Source organism: Chiloscyllium plagiosum, chromosome 14 (assembly GCF_004010195.1).
Source record: "Chiloscyllium plagiosum isolate BGI_BamShark_2017 chromosome 14, ASM401019v2, whole genome shotgun sequence".
NCBI classification, from domain to species: domain Eukaryota; kingdom Metazoa; phylum Chordata; class Chondrichthyes; order Orectolobiformes; family Hemiscylliidae; genus Chiloscyllium; species Chiloscyllium plagiosum.
This window is the reverse complement of record NC_057723.1, coordinates 77,130,018-77,144,199: the sequence shown is the minus strand read 5'-3', so window position 1 is coordinate 77,144,199 and position 14,182 is coordinate 77,130,018. Positions and strand designations below refer to the sequence as shown.

Genomic DNA, 14,182 nt, shown 5'->3' with positions numbered 1-14,182 from the left:
AAGTATGAAAATAGATAAATTGCCTGGGCCGGATGGGATTTATCCTAGGATTCTCCAGGAAGCTAGGGAGGACACTACAGAGCTTTTGGCTTTGATCTTTATGTCGTCATTGTCTCCAGGAAGAGTGCCAGAAGAATGGCCGATAGCAGATGACCCCTTGTTCAAGGAGGAGGGTAGAGACAACCCTGGTAATTATAGACCAGTGAGCCTTACTTTGGTTGTGGGTTAGGTGTTGGAAAGGATTATAAGAGATAGGATTTATAATAGTCTAGAAAGGAATAATTTGATTAGGGATAGTCAACGTGGTTTTGTGAGGGGCAGGTCATGCCTCACAAAATGTATTGAGTTCTTTTGAGAAGGTGACTAAGCAGGTGGCTGAAGGTAAAGCAGTTGATGTTGCGCAAATGGATTTTTGTAAAGCATTTGATAAAGTTTACCATGGTAGGCTATTGCAGAAAATATGGAGGCATGGGATTGACAATTATTTAGCGGTTTGGATCAGAAGTTGACTAACTGAAAGAAAACTGAGGGTTGCTGTTGATGGGAAATGTTCATCCTGGAGTTCAGTTACTAGTGGTGTATCGCAAGGATCTATTTTGTGTCCATTGCTGTATGTCATTTTTATAAATGACATGAATGAGAGCATAGAAGGATGGGTTAGTAAATTTGCAGATGACACTAAGGTTGGTGGAGTTGTGGATAGTGCCAAAGGATGCCGCAGGTTACAGAGGGACATAGATAAGCTGCAGAGCTGGGCTGAGAGGTGGCAAATGGAGTTTAATGCAGAAAAGTGTGAGGTGATTCACTTTGGAAGGAATAACAGGAATGCAGAGTACTGGGCTAATGGTAAGATTCTTGTTAGTGTGGATGAGCAAAGAGATCTCAGTGTCCATGTGCACAGATCCCTGAAAGTTGCCACCCAGGTTGATGGGGTTGTTAAGAAGGCATATGGTGTGTTAGCTTTTATTGGTAGAGGGATTGAGTTTCAGAGCCGCGAGGTCATGTTGCAGCTGTACAAAACTCTGGTGCGGCCACACTTGGAGTATTGCGTACAGTTCGGGTCACCGCATTATAAGAAGGATGTGGAAGCATTGGAAAGGGTGCAGAGGAGATTTACCAGGATGTTGCCTAGTCTGGAGGGAAGGTCTGATGAGGAAAGGCTGAGGGAGTTGAGGTTGTTTTCGTTCGAGAGAAGAAGGTTGAGAGGTGACTTAATAGAGGCACACAAGATGGTCAGAGGGTTAGATAGAGTGGATAGTGGGAGCCTTTTGCATCGGATGGTGATGGCTCGCATGATGGGACATAGCTTTGAAGGGTGATAGATATCGGACAGATGTCAGAGATAAATACTTTACTCAGAGTAGTAAGGGCTTGGAGCACCTTCCCTGCAACAATTGTAGACTCACCCACTTCTATAGGCATGTCAGGAATAAAAGAATGACTAGAGAAAGATTAGGGCCAATCAAGCATAGTAGTGGGAAGTTGTGCATGGAGTCAGAAGTGATTGGGGAAGCGCTAAATGAATACTTTTCCTCAGTGTTCACATTGGAAAAAGACAATGTTGTCGAGGAGAATACTGCGATATAGGCTACTAGACTAAATGTGATTAAGGTTCACAAGGTGGAGGTGTTAGCAATTCTGGAAAGTGTTAAAAAAAAAGAATAAATCCCCTGGGCCGGATGGGATTTATCCGAGGATTCTCTGGGAAGCCAGGGAGGAAATTTGGCTTTGATCTTTGTCGTCATTGTCTACGGGAATAGTGCCAGAAGACTGAGGATAGCAAATGTTAACCCCTTGTTTAAAAGGGGAGTAGAGACAACCTCGCTAATTATACACTAGCGTACTTAACTTCAGTTTTGGGTAAAGTGTTGGAAAGTGATATAAGAGATAGGATTTATAATCATCTAGAAAGAAATAAGTTGATAGGGATAATCAACATGGTTTTGTGAAGAGTAGGTTGTGCCTCACAAACCTTATTGAGTTCTTTGAGAAGGTGACCAACCATGTGGATGAGGGTAAAGCGTTTGATGTGGTATATATGGATTTCAGTAAGGCGTTTGATAAAGTTTCCACAGTAGGCTTTTTCAGAAAATACGGAGGCATGGGATTGAGGGTGATTTAGCAGTTTGGCTCAGATGTTGGCTAGTTGTAAGAAGACAGAGGGTGCTTATTGATGGGAAATATTCATCCTGGAGTTCAGTTACTAGTGGTGCATCGCAAGGATCTGTTTTGGGTCCACTGCTGTTTATCATTTCTATAAATGACCCAGATGAGGGCGTAGAAGGATGGGTTAGTAAATTTGCGGATGCCACTAAGGTCAGTAGAGTTATGGATGGTGCTGAAGGATGTTGCAGGTTACAGAGGGACGTAGATAAGCTGCAGAGCTGGGCTGAGATGTGGCAAGTGGAGTTTAATGCGGAAAAGTGTGAGGTGATTCACTTTGGAAGCCAAATGCTGCATGGAAATCTGAAACATGAACAGACAATGCTGGAAATACTCAGCTGGTCAGGCAGCATCTTTCGAAAGGGAATCACAGATAATATTTGATGTTGATGACGTTTCATCAGAACTGGGAAATCTTACAGATCTAACAGGTGTTGAGCAAGGGTTAGGTGGACAAGGACAAAGAAAGGTCTGTGAGAGGGTGGAAAAAAGGTGAGTTACTTATTAAAGACTACCTAACTTCTAACCTATGCATGTATTTATGCTTTTAAGTGACTTGTTCATTGAGTTTATGCTCAATGATAATTCTGTTTGATTTTTATTCTATTTAGAATTAATCCATTACTTTTCTTTATTCATGCATAGGACATAGGAATCATTAATTAGGCTGGCATTCCCATCCCTAGGTGAGCAGCCTTCTTGAATTGCTGCAGTCCTTGTGGTATAGAATACCCACAGTGTTGTTAGGGAGGGATTTCCAGGATTTTGACCCAGCAACAGTGAAGGAATGATGATATAGTTCCAAATCAGGATGGTGTGTGATCTGGAGAAGAATTTGCAGCTGCTGTTCCCATGAATCTGTTCCCCTTGTCCTCCTAAGTGATAGGGGTTATGGGTTTTGAAGGTGCTGTCAAAGGAGCCTTGATAAGTTCCTGCAGTTTATATTGTAGATGGTATACACTTTTGCCACTATGCTTCGGTGGATGTGGCAACGTGAATGAACATTTGAAGGCTGTAAATGAGGTGCCAGTCAAGATCGGTGAATTCTCTCGGATGGTGTCAAGCTTCTTGAGTGTTGTTGGATCTACACCCATTTAGGGCAAATGAAGAGTATTTCATCTCACACCTGACCTTGTAGATGATAGAAAGCTGTTGGAGAGACAGAAGGTGATTTATTTGCTGCAGAATTCCTAACCTCTGACCTAAAGCTAAAGGAGTGATCTAGCTGATTTGATTCAGTTTTTGGTCAATGTTAACACACCAGGATGTTGATAGTGAGGATTCAGTGTTGATAAAGTCATTGGACACCAAGGTGCAATGGTTACATTCTTGCTTGATTACTACGTCAGATCATGAAGAATAGATGTATCCTTATTATTCAGTTGTGTGATGGTTGTTATTGATGCAATGTGAATGACACCTATTGGGAACAATTTTCCCTGTCTTTTGTCATAATCTCTTATTTTTCTCCATATGTTAAGAGACAGGGTGAAATAACATTTGTTATTTACTTACAAGTTTTTTTTGCATGTAACGTTGAATTATCTGGTAATTCAAATTAAGTTGTCTCTTTAATGCAAAAGAAAAATCAAAGCAGGTATTTCCAGCTAAGCAACTTTGAATGAAGAGCTGTATACTATACTACATAAGTACTAGGTTCATGCTTCTAAATGAAAACCACTAATGTAATGTTTAATGCACAGTGTCACAATATGGAACTTGCCTCGAGAAGAACTTGAAGAAATTATGTTAAATAATGTACAAAGATTTTCTGTAGAAAAGAGGAAATTAAGCCCTTTTCCCACTTTCGTTACTGTATTTTTAGCACCACTTGAAACTTACAGCTAAGTGCAAGCTGTTCTGTATCAATATATATAATCAAGATTTATAGTTCAGAAGTCAGAGCAAATCAGTGTGGAAAAGAGGGAAGATTAACTAAGTATAGACATTTCAACTACAATTTAACAATATAGTGGAAATAATTCAGTGAACCTACATATATTTTCTTGCCACAGAAAATGCCTTAAAAACAAAATAACAAAAATTATAAGATTCAGAGGAAATCTCATAGCAAAGAGAAAATAACAATTGAAAAGTACAACAAAGAGTTCTACTAATGTTGTTCATTCTCTCAGATCAAAAATTTAATTGCAGGCCTCTTCAGTTGCTAACTGCTCTCATTGAAAATAACATTTTTAGTAGTATATCCCAAATTTTAAAAGTATGAAAAGTGTTAATGTATTATTCTATAAAGTATAATTTCCATCCATATTTGTATGATTGCAGTTATTACTGAAGGCAAACGCCAAAGGAAACCCAGTAAAAAACTGCTGGAATCAACAGAAGATTATGACCAGTTATTTATCTCTAAAAAGAAACTGAAAACATGCCTTCAGCTGTTACATCAGGTATGTTGTCGTCCCATTCTTTGTATGTTTTTTTTGAGTAGTTTTCAAATATTGATATTCCTTGTACAGAGCTTTGTGTTATTGAAGTCAGGAAAAGTACAGAATCGATGGCTGAAACAGAAAACAGATGAAGAATTGAGGTCATTATCATTGGTATCAGTGTCAATGGCCCTCTCCTGTTGTTACAAACCTATATCTATGGCTGGCCTCAAGCTTGCTGCTTTCCTCCTTCACAATATTCAATGCAAGTTAGTTGCAGGCCTCAATTACTTCAGACTTTACATTCATGTCCTTTAAGTTGACACGTTTCAAAATATTGTACAAAAGAGGTTAGCAAACAGAATCAAAACTCATGGAAATGTGTGTAACATACTTGCATGAATTGAGGGTTGGTTATGACCATAAGGAATGGGAACAGGAGTAGGCCATTTGGCCCCTTGAGACTACTTCACTGTTCAGTAGAATCATGGCTGATTCGGCATTCCCCAAGTCCTCTTGCTTGCATTTTCCCTGTATCCCTTGATTTCCCTACTGATCAAGATGATTACCATAAGCTCTGAAATTTTCTCTTTAAACCTGTCTAGCTTTCTCTTTCTTTGTCTTTAATCCACTCCTTAAAACTTATGTTCTTGACTGTGCTGTTCATCAACATTTCTAATATCATCTATGTAGCTTGGTGTCAAAGTTTGTTGATAACATTGCTGTGAAGTGCCTTGGAACAGTTTAGTACATTAAAGATGCTATATAACTGTAATGATTTGGAGATGCTGGTGTTAAACTGGGGTGTACAAAGTTAAAACTCACACAACACCCAGGTTATAGTCTAACAGGTTTAATTGGAAGCACGAGCTTTCGGAGCGCTGCTCCTTCATCAGGTGGTTGTGGAGTACAAACTGTAAGACACAGAATTTATAGCAAAAGTTTACAGTGTGATGTAACTGAAATTTTATACTGAAAAAATACCTTGATTGTTTGTTAAGTCTCATGACACACTACAGGTGACCACCGTTGCACCAAACACACAAATAGACACTCCTATATATATAATATATATATATATATATATACACACACTCCAAAGATGTGCAGGTTAGGTGAATTGGCCATGCTAAATTACCCGTAGCGTTAGGTGCATTAGTCAGGAGTAAATGTAGGGGAATGAGTCTGGGTGGGTTGCTCTTCAGAGGGTCGGTGTGGACTTGTTGGCCCAAAGGGCCTGTTTCCACACTGTAGGGAATCTATCTAATCTAATCTATCTACCACACAAACACTCCTATACACAGACACGCACACAGACACACATGCACCCTCTCAGACTTAGACCCCTTTACACTCTTGCACGCATATACACTGTCACTCACAGACACTCACAACCCCCCACCCCAGACACAATGCACGCACACACATTCACACAGGCACTCCTATGTACACACACACATGCACGCATACACATATATGCTTGTGGGGTGAATTTGTACTTGCAGAGTTACATTGCTAAAAAACTGCATGAATCCATATAAGACTTTGTTAACTCATTTTTTAGATTAGAATCAGTCTAAACATTATGGCATAGACAACAGAACACAGGGGGCTAACACCTTCGACACATTATCTGGGCTGACACCAATTGTTAAAGTTAACCTGACAATATAACTTTTTTAAAAAAAGTTTTGTGATTTACATATGAAAGAAGTGAAACTAACATGGTCATTCTAACAGATGAGAGACTTAACAAATAATCAAGATATTTTTCAATGTATAATTTCAGTTACATCACACTGTAAACTTTTGCTATAAATTCTATGTCTTACAATTGTGTCTTCCACAACCACCTGATGAAGGAGCAGTGCTCCGAAAGCTATTACTTCCATTTAAACCTGTTGGACTATAACCTGGTGCTGTGTGATTTTTAACTTTATATAATTATAAGTTATTCTATGTATCTTTAATGTCTTTGGGTAAAATGCCAGGTTGAACAATCTGAAGTAAAGAATGGTAAGACAAGATTGATAGAAGTTACAGAAATGTGAAGAGAACGAAGATGGAGATGAGCTGGTAGATGGAGATAAATGAGAGTTGTTGTTGGCTTTCTTAATAAGGAACTCTAAGTATGGAAAGGAAATAGCTATTGATCTAACACACAATGGACTCAGCTGACCACCTAAATGTTGATGTTATACTGGGAGCATGAATGATAATGTCAGTTTAATTTTCACAATATAACCTGTACTTTGTTTGCCCGCAATAAGCAATTTAATACCTCTTTAAGCCTTACAAAACAAAAACTATTTGTTTTCATTTTATTCATAGGACGCAACAGAATGTTTAGACAAAGCAACCTATCAAACAGAATCACAAGAATCTGGAAGCAGCAATACTGAATCAAAGAGGAGGCGGCGGCACAAAAGGAATTTGAATCACTCACATACAGCCTGTACACAAGAAATGGCCCCATCTACGATTGCAGTAGACCCTGTCACGTCAAGATCTATAATATGTCAAGCCGTGCCAATACCTTTAACGGTCCAAGGTATTTCCTCACCTGTAGCGCAGCTAGCACTCTCTGCATCAGTAGTAAAGCCAGCCATACCCACATCTCCTGTGAACCAGTGTTCATTTGCTCCTTCTGTAGAGAAAATCCAGGTTACACATGCAGTGGAGGCACCCCAGACCGTGGCTGCAGTGGAGGCACCCCAGACCGTGGCTGCAGTGGAGGCACCCCAGACCATGGCTGCAGTGGAGGCACCCCAGACCGTGGCTGCAGTGGAGGCACCCCAGACCGTGGCTGCAGTGGAGGAATCCCAGAAAGTGGGAGCCGTGGAGGAACCCCAGACTGTGCGAGCCGTGGAGGAACCCCAGACCGTGGCTGCATTGGAGGAGTCCCAGCCTGTCGCTGCAGTGGAGAAACCCCAGTCCGTACACGCAGTTGTAAAACCCCTGTCCCCACTTGCCGTGGAAAAATGCCAGTTTCTGCCTCCAGCAGAAAATTCTCATTTGTTGCCTACGATACGAAAGTCCCAAGCTGTACCTACAACAGAAGATTCTCAATCCACAAATACGGTGGAGAAATTCCAAACCATGTCAGCAGTGGAGCAATCTCAGTCTATGCCAGCAGGGAAACAGTCCCAGTATATTTATGTGGCAGAGCAAAGTCTGCCCATGCCTCCAACAGAACTGTCCAACCTCATGGATGCAGAAGATCAGTCCCAGGTTTTACCTACTAAGGAACAATTCCAATTCTCACCTGCCACAGATGCCCTAACTGCTCTAGCAACAGAATGTAACCAGTCCATACCAGCAGAAGAAGTCCCTCTGCCCGTATCCTTAGAAAGTTCAACACAACAAGCAGAATCCCAGCCGATTAAAACAGGCAGTATTGTTAAGAAGAGGTGGCAACACAGAAACTATCTGAATACTAAACAAATATATTCTACTCCACAACCAGCTCTTGGGGCTAAAGCAGAGACAATACTTTCACAACTGTCCACTTCACCTGGTAGGAACATTTTCCATTGCATTCTGTGCAAGTTTTAGAGTCCGATTTATTCAAATCTTTCTAAAAAGCATTATCCTGGAAGACATAAACGTAATCTCTGGCTTTATTTGATCACTTTAAATTGGGACATTTTAAAAAGTATTTTACCAAATTGGGGACAAAATGTAGTATCAAGTTGATAAAAAGGAAGAAACATATTAATGTAGAGCAATGGTGGGAGATTATGGAGAGCAAGAGCTTGAGTTAAAAATTGTGATTGTGATATTAACATGTAAACATTTCAATTTACAATTTTAACACTTCAATATATAAAATTTCTGGAAGCCAACCATATTTTTAAATGCTGAAATTTCTGCTCACTAAATTGGTCTCGTCATCAAACATAACATCAGTTGGATTCTCTTAGAAAATACTAACAAAAGAATTAAGTCGTTCAGCTAAGTGTTCAGTCACTGTTTACGAAAGGAGGTAGACAAAAAGCAGGTAACTACAGGCCCATTAGCTTAACTTCTGTAGTGGGGAAAATGCTTGAATCTATCATCAAGGAAGAAATAGCTAGACATCTGGATAGAAATTGTCCCATTGGGCAGTTGCTGCATGGGTTCATTATGAACACGATGGACAACGGAGAACTGGTGAATGTGGTGTATCTAGATTTCCAGAAGGCATTCGACAAGGTACTGCAGAAAACGCAGCTGTACAAGGTAAAGGTGCATGGTGTAATGAGCAACGTATTAGTATGGACAGAGGATTCGTTAACTAACAAAAAGCAAAGAATGGGGATAAATGAGTATTTTCCTGGTTGGCGATCAATGGCTAGTAGTGTGCCTCAGTATTGAGAATCACTGTTCACAATTTATGTAAATGATTTGGAGTTGGGGACCAAGTGCAGTGTGTTAAAGTTCGCAGATGACACTAAGATGAGTGGTCGAGCAAAGTCTGCAGAGGGATATGGATCACTATAGCTATCATGTCTGAGATATCTTTCTGCAAGAAAGGTAAATGTAAAGATGCACAACCTGTATTTTTAGAGATCATTGATGTCCAATCTCTGCTGGTGTTAACACTAAGATTTTACAAAAGCAGCAAGGTTACATTTTAAGAACAGAGCTTCCCCCTTTGGGAGTGTAAGTCACAGGACTTCCCTGATGTGTTAGGGTGAGATACTGTGTCAAGAGCACTATTTCTGAATTTGCCCTATTGTAAATTAGAACTCCTAATACAATTATGTAATTTTTCTATGTTCTATTTTGTTTGGATGATAATCGTCAAGAATTATGAATCCTAAAGCGTGTTGGGTATAATTGTACCGTGTGATAACTTTAATACTTTCTCTGCACTGCTAAATTAATTTGTTTCTTTTTGTATTGTCAGTTTTCAAGTCATGCAATTTGATTTTTTTTATTAACCTGTTCAGAGGTGTTACTACACACCTCTGGAGCAAGTGGGACTTGAACCCAGGTGCAATTATATAAAACTATTCTGTACATTTTGTTGCAGAAAATGCTGAAGGAAAGCGTCAAAGAAAACCAACGAAGAAGCTGTTAGAATCAACAGAAGATTTTGATCAACTTTTTATCCCAAAGAAGAAATTTAAACAAGATCTTCATCGCTTATTAAGGGTATGTGTCTTGACTTCTTCAAAATCTTTCTTTCTTGAGTAATGTAAACATTTTGGAAAAGGTATACAAGTTCAGCAGTGCTTTAAGATTCTACAAGTTCCCAAAGTTCCTGTTATGAATGTTTGGGCTCTGGTTTTACAGAATTAAACAAATCTAATCACATAAATTCTTTAAGAAGAGTCATACCATACTCAGCATTAATTCTGTTTCTGGCTCCATACATATTTCCAGGCCTGCTGAGTTTCTCCAGCTTTCTCTCAGTTATATAAATTGTACTTTTATACAATGTCATTGCCATCAGCAGAATTAGTGTTTCAATGGCACAATGCGTTGTAAATTATTGTACTGTAATGTTTATGTCAGCCCTGAGCAATGAAATTAGTAGAATTGATTTTCAGGTAGAGAACAGTTTACTCCCACTGTTTAGAAACTGATGTAAATCTCATTCATAGTGGTGAAGTATGTATTAACTTACAATTTGCAATCCACTCATTACTATATAGACCAGATTTAAATACATACAGGAACGTGTAGATGACTAAAAGTAAATGTTAGAGCTGGCGAGAAAGAATATTTGCAGGCTTGGAAAAAGCTGAAATGACATTTAACATGCTGGCTAAGTTACAAGGTAGAGTGCCAACAATTGACAAGTTTAAAAACAAAAGCAAAGCCAATGTGCAGGCATCATATTGAAGGTGGGTGATAACACCCAATCAAACTGCTGTTTTATGGCTGCTGAAATAAAAATGGTATTGCACAAAGTGGCTGTGAGAATATTGTGCTTGGAAGTACAGATAATAGTCAAATATAGAGAGTAAGAGTAAGAATACGCCATTTCACCCTTTGAGCCTGGTCTGCCATTCACAATGATGTGGTTGATCCTCTATGTCAAAGCCACATTCCAATTTTCCCCATATCCCAAGAAACTTTGCCTCACTTAGTCCTAAATGACATACTCCATATCCTGCGAATCTGACCCCTGGTTCTAGATTCCCCAACCAGGGAAAACATCCTCCCTGCATGAAGCCTATCTGGCCATGTTAGAGTTTTCTAATTTTCAATGTGATCCTTTCTCTTCCTTCTAAACTCTGGTTTGGCTGGGCCTGTATTCATTAATCTACCCTCATTCGACAGTTCTGCCATCCGTAGTATTGGCCTGTTGAACCACTGCTAATGTTCCCTGCCTGGCAGGTACATCCTTTAAGTAGGGAGACCAAAACTGCACACAATGCTCCAGGTCTGATCTCATGAAGGCCCTGATAACTACATAAAAATAAGCTTTCTTCTGAACTCATATCCTCTTGCAATAAAGGCCAATACACTATCTGCCTTCCTAATCGCTTGCTTCACTTGTTGGTCTACTTGTACTGGTGTACGAGGACATCCAGATCCCTTTCTACATCCATATTTGTTTTAATATCACCATTTAAATTTTTTTTAAATTCATTCATAGGATGTGGGCATCATTGGTTGGAGCAGCATTTGTTGCCCATACCTAATTGCTCTATTTTTTTCCGAGGGCACTAAAGAGTCAACTACATTGCTGTGGGTCTGGGGTCACACATAGACCAGATCAGATAAGGATGGCAGATTTCCCTCCCTAAAGGTCACCTGTCTGTTTTGTTTCAAGGTCAAAAGCTTGCTATTTCTTTAGTCTTTCCTCACAACCTGTTCCTCTGACAGAAAGGATCAATCTTAGGCATATATTAGGCTTATATTGAGCAGCATTCACCATTGGATCTGCTGAGGCCAGGCTCTGATTTCTAACATATGATCTGGCTTTACTGACTAAACCTTGATGAGATGAGCATTGTAAATGCTATGTTTGCAAGACCAAGCCAGAAACTGTGAATTCTATGTGTGAGTATCTCACTTCCCAACTCTCCAAAGTCTGTCCCCATCTAAAAGGTACAAGACAACTGTGGTTTATTGTCAACTTGGCTGGATGACTGCGGCTGCAACAGCACTTGATGCTCAAGATGATCTACCTAGGAACATGGGATGGAGGAACAGGAGTAAGCCATTCAACACCAGAAGTCTGCTCTGCTATTCAATAAGATCATGGCTGACTTGTGGCTCATATCCCATGATACCCTTACTTAATAAAAATGCGTCTATCTCCAATTGAAATTTAGCATCGATCACCATTTGAGGAAGTCAGTTACAAACCTCCACTACTCCTTGTGTGTTTTTTAACATCTTTCCTGAATGGCCTGGCCCTAATTCTTAGACTATGCCCCCTGGTTCTAGATCTTCAACCAGTGGAAATAGTTAATGTTTATCTTCTCTGCCTTTCCCTGCCTTGATCTAATCAAGGCTTTAATATCCTGAACACGTTGATTAGATCATCCCTTAACCTTGTAAATTCTAGAGATTAAATGCCTAGCATTCTAATCTCTCCTCCTATCTTAACCCCTGAAATCTAGGTATCATCTTTGTAAACCTGCATTGAACTCACTTCAGGGCCAAAACGCCTTTCCTAAAGTATGGCTTCCAGATCTGCTCACAGTACGCTAAGTACGGTATGACTGCAACATAACATCTACATCCCTATACTGCAGTCCTTTAGATATGAAGGCCAGCATTCTATTAGCTGCCTTGACTATTATCTGTACCTGTTCGTGACACTTTAAAGAGATGTGCACTTGAACCCCCAAATCTTGATGGCCATCCACTGTATTTAACTTCAGGCATTCTTTTAAAAATGTACCCTGATCTTTCCTATGTCAGTCTGAAATAGATTGCCTCACTCTTGCTTATATTAAAATCCAGCTGCCACAGCTTTGTCCGTTCACCCAATCTATTAATAGCCTATTGCAGTTTTATACTATTATCGACATTGTCTACAGTGCTGCTCAATTTTGTGTTGTCAGCAAATTTGGATATTTGCCTTTTTTGCCATTGTCTAAGTTGTTAATGAATATTGTGATTAATTGAGACCCCGACACAGGACCTTTTAACATTCACTCCCTCCACGATCAGCACACCGGAGAAGCAGTGTGTACCATAAATGAGACTTACTGCAGTACTCTGTAAGCCTCCTTTGGTAGCACTTTCAAACCCTTTAGAGGATAAGGCAAGGTTATGCAACCTGCAAGTTCCAATTTAAACCGCACACCTTCCTGATTTGGAAGCATATAAAAACGCATGGGGTGGCAGAAACATTGGGATTTAGTATGACCAAAATCGCTTTCTCTGTCTCTGTCTGTCTCTTTCTCTCACATTCCTGCATTGATAATAAGTTCAGTTCTCTGAGCATCCTCATTACCTTCACGTCCATGTACTGAAATCAACCTTGTCTTTTTTTTCTGAATGCTATAGTTGTGTGAATTTAAGCAGATAATTATGTTCACGTTGCAATTGCCACCAACAAACATGTCAGATTAAAAGATATATAATTCTCCTGTATAACAATTAAGACAGTGCCAATTAGCTCCTTAAAGAATTGACCAAATACTTCTCAAAAGATGGAATCAATGTTGATAATTAAATGCTGACTTAAGATCGTGCTTTGTGCCTAGCTGAGACTATTCTCTGCTTTCGTGTTGGACTAAATGAGTACCCTAGCAGTTGTATAATTTTGCTCGAGTCCAGATCCATTCCTACTTTTACTTTTATGACTTGGACTTTAGTGAGAGCAGAGCAACTCTACACTATGACCCAGTAGTATGGGATTCCTCTGGGTTCCTCTGGCCTTTGTTTTTAATTCAATCTTTAAGCCTTTTTAGGAATATACACTGCTAAGTTTCTTTTCCATTGTGTAGGAATGGAAGCACAGCCTACTGTGAATATAACAAGTCCTGAAAAAAGATTACACACAAAACATTGACTTCTCCACCTCCTGATGCTGCCTGGCTTGCTGTGTTCTTCCCTGCTCCTGCTTGTCTACCTTGAACTCCAGCCATGATTTGGAGATGCCGGTGTTGGACTGGGATGTACAAAGTTAAAAATCACACAACACCAGGTTATAGTCCAACAGGTTTAATTGGAATCACACTAGCTTTCGGAGCGACGCTCCTTCGGTATCATCTGATGAAGGAGCGGCGCTCTGAAAGCTAGTGTGCTTCCAATTAAACCTGCTGGACTATAACCTGGTGTTGTGTAATTTTTAACTTTGAATTCCAGCATCTGCAGTTTTTTTTTGTCTCTACTGTGGACATAACCCACACTAAGGTTCTTCCCAATTGTTTTTACTTTGTTTTGTAACTAGAAGTAATGGGATGATATCTGGTCCAAATCAGTTTGCTTCACGTCAATGTGAGTCTTGGCTCCAGAAGCAAAGGTAGCAATAACGAGGTGATAATGACAGTGCATAGAGAGATTATAGGGAGATTAGGAGCTGTGAATGACCAAGGCTGAAGCCAGTGCTATGTGACAAAATATGTGGGGGAATGGAGGGGGGATGGGTGAAGCAGAGGCAAAATGTAAAACAGGGGAGAAGGGTAGCAAAGGGGGAAGAGGAGAGGAAAAAGGTGATGAGAGTGGGGAGTGAG

At 39.9% G+C, this 14,182-nt stretch overlaps 1 protein-coding gene across 1 annotated transcript in view; it reads left to right on the top strand.

The window, feature by feature from the left end:
- The window catches only part of LOC122556864 (histone-lysine N-methyltransferase NSD2-like), a 278,778-nt gene that overhangs the window by 144,171 nt on the left and 120,425 nt on the right, over positions 1–14,182 (top strand). The window contains exons 7-9 of the mRNA XM_043704119.1: positions 4,450–4,571; positions 6,882–8,067; positions 9,568–9,689. Coding sequence (XP_043560054.1) covers positions 4,450–4,571; positions 6,882–8,067; positions 9,568–9,689 — 1,430 coding nt within the window. The remainder of the gene's footprint in view (positions 1–4,449; positions 4,572–6,881; positions 8,068–9,567; positions 9,690–14,182) is intronic.